At 43.5% G+C, this 5,436-nt stretch overlaps 1 protein-coding gene across 1 annotated transcript; it reads left to right on the top strand.

Annotated features, from left to right (window-relative positions):
* Window positions 1-3,613: 3,613 nt before the first annotated feature.
* On the top strand, window positions 3,614-4,696 carry LOC144807615 (chemerin-like receptor 1). The gene has a single exon (XM_078673245.1). It carries the CDS (start codon window positions 3,614-3,616, stop codon window positions 4,694-4,696), a length of 1,083 nt encoding a protein of 360 aa, XP_078529371.1.
* The last annotated feature ends 740 nt before the right edge of the window (window positions 4,697-5,436 follow it).

Below are 5,436 nucleotides of genomic sequence, written 5' to 3'. Positions count from 1 at the left end.
GCCCTCCCCTAGAAGAGGACGCTAGCTGCATGATACCAGACACGGTGGCTCCTCCACCAAGAGCCTGGACACCCCCTGCACTACAAATTACAGCCATGACCCTTAATCACGGTCTACGCGCATGCAATGGGCGCACAAAATCAGACAACCCCTGTAAATGCACATTCAACAGACCCGGTAGCGAATCTAGATTAGACTATATCCTTGCCCAAGTATCACATTGGACACGTATAATCGATTTTAGGGTACAACCCAGAGAGGATAGTGATCATAACGCACTCATACTTGAATATGCCATTCCTGGCATAGATGACACGAGAACGGATAATGAAATTGGGACTACTGGGTTAGTCCTAGCGAACAATAGGAGGAGAGTGAAGTGGGGGAAGCTAGCAACTAATGAGGCAAAATTATCTAGCCTCTACGCCAGAATTACCCCTGTTCTTGAAAGGGCATTTGGTATTTCTGATAAACTAGCAGACAGAAGGAATGTAGAACTATTGGCCCTAACCCACAAAGACCTAATAAATACTTTAAAGTCAGACCTATTCTCAGAAGTGCCACCAAAAACCACCAGGCCAAATAAAAAATCCTGGTATAATACCGCATGTCGGGAATCGAAGCGGGAACTTTTACTCGCAATCAAGAATCATGAATCCCGTGAGACAATACAAGGCAATAGACGGGCATATAAGACACTGACGGCTAATGCCAAAGCCGAATGGGATCAAAAGCATTGGGAGGACCTATCTGAGGCACTAGCCAAGAAAATTCACGCACATTTTGGCGAGTGGTAAACCATGGGTCAGGGGATCTCCCTTCAGCTATTGAACCTAACATAGCCCCCGCCCTATGGCAGGAACACTACCAATCTTTATATTCAAATGAGGATATTCCTGACACCAATTCCAGCAGTATTACTATGACAGATCAGATGGGTGAACCATTCGTATTAAAAGAAGTTCAAGTCGCAATTGCGGGACTCGCAGGAGGAAAAGCACCGGGACTGGATGGGGTCCCTGGAGACCTGTACAAACAGGAACCAGGGATATGGGCACCATATCTATTGTTCATATTTAATGCGGTCCTGGGGGGCATGGAGGTTCCAGATACTTGGCTGGGCGCAGAGGTGGTCCCTATATTTAAAAAGGGATCCCCTCTGCTCCCAGCCAATTATCGCCCCATAAGCCTCATTGACGTCTCGCAAAAGCTCTTTGGCAGACTAATACTGAATCGCCTGCAGAACTGGCTGGAGGAAACAGACACCCTCAGCCCATAGCAGGCTGGATTCAGGAGGGGTGTATCCACAATAGACCAAGTATTCAGACTAAATCTGATATACTGGAGAAGGGCGCTTATCGAGGGCGGCACCCTATACACGGTCTTTGTGGACCTGCGTGCCGCCTTCGACCTAGTGCCAAGAGCAAAATTGTGGCAGGTAATGATAGAACTGGGCGTCCCAAAAGACATTCTCGCGATCTTGCTCAAATTACATCATAACAACTTTGCAAGGGTCAGATGTGGGAGAAGTGGGACGCTCACTGAAAGATTCCCCGTTCGCAGAGGGGTGAGGCAGGGATGCGTGCTCGCACCAACCCTGTTCTGCCTCTTTGTGAACGGGGTAATCTCAAATCTGACCGGGATAGCTAACACCGACGCCCCAAAATTGACTGGCAGCAGGGTGCCCGCCATAATGTTCGCGGACGACACCCTGCTGCTATCAAAAACACCTATGGGGATCCAGAGGGTAATTGATGGCTTCCAGGACTTTTGCACTGAAAGGGGCCTTGAAATAAACCCCCAAAAAACGAAATTCATGATTATGAATCCTAAGTCCCAAAAGCTCCCAAACCCTTTACTCGGCTCTGTGCGGCTGGAAAGGGTACACATCATTGAGTATTTGGGGCTAACCCTAAACGAAAACCTAACATGGGGGGCCCACAGGACAAAAGCCAATATGAGGCTAGCCCAGAGGGCGGGGGGAATCATGAGAATTGCGTCCAAATCAACTTTTCGCCCTCTGTCCCCGGCCATTCAAATATATAAAATGCAGGCTCGGGGTGGTGCCACCTACGGGGGAGAGATATGGGGTCACACGTCACCTTCTAATCTACAGGTGACGGAAAACAAATTTATAAGACAACTAACAACCCTACCAACAAGCACCCCACTCATGCCCCTGAGACTGGACCTGGCTTTGAGGCCCATTACGGAAGAACTAGGGCTTAAGCCCTTAACATTTTGGCGCCGTATATGGAGCAGTCAGGACCTCGCTCCATATCGATCTGAGCTGCAGGAATTTTTAACCCTACCTAACGCTGCTAAAATACCCTGGATAAATTGCATAAAGACAACATGCGAGACTCTCGGCTTAACAGAGCTGTGGTTAGATCCTCAAAGGACAAGTACCAGGATTTCAAGAAAAACACTCTCTGGAGTATACTATGAAAATAGGCTCACTAGAGTCCTGGCAACCACTCGGGAGGGTTCCCTGACGCACGCCTTTATGTTAATTAAGGATTCATACAACTTTGAAAGCGTGCTGGACGGTATGGCTCCTGCTCTTACAAGGAAACTCTATTTGCAGTGGAGATATGGGACCCTCCCCCTAAAGACCTTCACTAAAGCATGGACAGGACATTTGTCGAATGAGTTGTGTCCTTCTTGTGCTAAATCCAGAGAAAGTGAAGCTCATGTCATCTTCTTCTGCCCTGTATACTGCAAAAGTCGGCGTTATTGGTTGATTCCATTACTTAGAAACCTGGGTTTCAGGACACTCCTTCCTGCATTCAGAGTTTTAAAAACAGACTTGTCCCCGTCAACGGTGTTTGCCCTGGCTAAATTTTTAACAGCAATGTGGTATGCCAGAACCCGACTTACAAAGATGGTAGATGAGCATTGATAATTTGTTGCTTTTATATACTGTAATTCTTGTTTTACATCTTTTTTAAACTTTTAACGATGATGAATTACTGTACATCTTTAAGGATCAAATGATCGAAATAAAGATTTGAAATTTGAAATTTGAATGTGTCGGAGTATCTGTCTGATCTCACACTCCGCAACCCCATATTGCGAATGGACCCACAATAGAAGCTTCAGATACAATCCAATGATCATGTTCTAAGTACCAAGGGAACTTATATTAAGTTCCTATGCAAATGTCCAAACAATGTTATTTCTTGACCCATATGCGCTGGGGTAAGGCACAACTCAGTTATGTACAATTAACTGTAACAATCAACGAATTGTGTGTGCACTACTGTATCTTGTTGGAAAAAATCTATTAAAAGATTTTTTTAAAATGTAGATTCTGAAGACCAATTCACAAAAAAAATACAGCTTTTAAAGTATATAAAAATGCTTTGTATGATGCTTGCCCTGCAGCTTCTTTAAAGTTTTTTCATTTGTGCTATGGTTTTGTGTTCCAAGATACATGCTTAACTATATCAAAATGATAACCATGGAACAAGTAATCTTTTTATTCCCATTTCATAAATCTTTACATTCAATTTGTAATTTCCTGTAATTTATGTTTGTTTCTGTGTGCTTTAGAGCAGATAGTTGACAAAAATTATCATTGGTCTTTTTAATTTCAGGTAAACAAAGTCAGATGGTCATGGAGAACGTCACTGATAGTCTGTCTTTACTTTGGTCAAACTCAACAACTATAGAGACAGCTACACTGGCCTCTGAGTACACTTTATATTATTACATACAATTGTTCTCCATTGTGTCTTATTCAATAACCTGCCTTCTGGGAACGTCAGGCAATGGGTTGGTGATAGGTATCTGTACCTTCAAGATGACCAAGACTGTGAACGTAATCTGGTTCCTTAATTTGGCCATTGCAGACTTTATCTTCGATATTTTCCTCCCTCTTCACATTGTGTCAGAAGCAATGTATACAAATTGGCCTTTTGGTGGATTTTTGTGTAAGATCAAAAACATGGTGTTATATCTAAACATGATGGCAAGCATCTCCTTCCTCGTGGTGATCAGCATCGACCGATGCCTTTCGGTGCTGCATCCATTCTGGTCCCGAAGATACAGAAAACCCAACCTGGCGTACAAGGTTGCATTTGTCACATGGGTGTTCTCAGTTATAGTCAGCTCTCCATATCCAGCATTTTATGACACCGTAGCTGAGTGGGAGTACAATACAACAGTTTGCTTCAGGAGTTATGCTGTTCCTTTTGAGGATTTTTCTGAAAAAGCCTTTAGTATCATGTTGATGCGCCACAAGGTCATGATCATAACTCGATTTGTAACCATGTTTGTAGTCCCCTTCACCATCATCATTATCTGCTATGGAGCAATTGCTGTGAAGATCCAACAACGACCATACCACAGAACCTCCAGCCGGCCCTTCAGGATAATCATCACTATCTTGGTCCTGTTCTTCATGTGTTGGTTTCCATTCCATTCCTTACCCTGGCTTGATGCATCAGAATATATACTTTGGCCTTACGATGTCCATCTGATAGCTGAAACTCTTGCAACCTGTCTGGCCTACTTTAACAGCTGCCTTAATCCTATCCTGTACTTCTTCATGGGCAGAGACTTCAAAGATATGTTCAGACGCCCTATTTTATCAGTGTTTGAAGGAGCTTTCAATGAGGAGCAAACTCCTGCCTCGATGGACAGCAGGAGCCCACCTAAATCATCAAGTGAGGTGGAATCTTGTCTGCTCTGAACCTTTCTTGAGCGCCTGCACAGAAAATGTGTTCCCATATGTGTTTATGACATGTTTAAGTTCAGAGTTTTATCAGTATAGCTGTGTTGCTATGAATCATTCTAGTTTTAAAACCACTGTGTGCTCTTCTGCTAAAAAATGCCAGAGAAGGTTTTCAAAATTCTGTATGTGGACTAAGCTGTAGACTCACAGGGCCTCATCTACAAGAAAATGATGCAGCATGGCTCCACAAGCCATATATGTATCTTCAAAGCACAGGAATGCGTCATATTTACAACAAAAAGCACCCATGTGCTTTCCCTTGTGTTGGCACACAATTGGCTGCTGTGCCGCAGCACAGATCCTCTTGTCTCATGCTGCAAGGGCTTGTTAATAAGCCCCACAGTTTATAGTGGGCCATATATCACCCTCCACAAAATTGTCTTTCTTTGTATTTTATATTGATACCTGTATTCTGATTTTAAAATATCTGTCGGAACAATTATTTTTTTTCCTGAGAAAGGCTTGTCTTGATTCGCAGTCAATAAATATTCGTTTTGAAGGTTTTGTCTACATATTCTGTTTCCAGTAATTTTTTATGTCGATAATGTTATGCAATATTTACCTTTATAGTATCTACTGTGCTAGAGATTGAGTGACAAACGTCATCATCAAGATGTGATGCAATAAAAGCAAGACAGGGCGCTCGACCTCGGACCTGGGGATCTGGGTTCGAGTCTCGGTAACGACGCCAAAACCTC

The sequence above is a fragment of the Lissotriton helveticus genome, unplaced genomic scaffold (genome assembly GCF_964261635.1).
Source record: "Lissotriton helveticus unplaced genomic scaffold, aLisHel1.1 SCAFFOLD_1236, whole genome shotgun sequence".
Classification (NCBI taxonomy): Eukaryota; Metazoa; Chordata; class Amphibia; order Caudata; family Salamandridae; genus Lissotriton; species Lissotriton helveticus.
Note: the sequence above shows the minus strand (reverse complement) of the source record. Positions and strands in the feature narration are given on the sequence as shown.

Coding starts and splice junctions, on each gene's coding strand:
- LOC144807615 (XM_078673245.1), top strand. CDS start 3,614: ATGGTCATGGAGAACGTCACTGATAGTCTGTCTTTACTTTGGTCAAAC.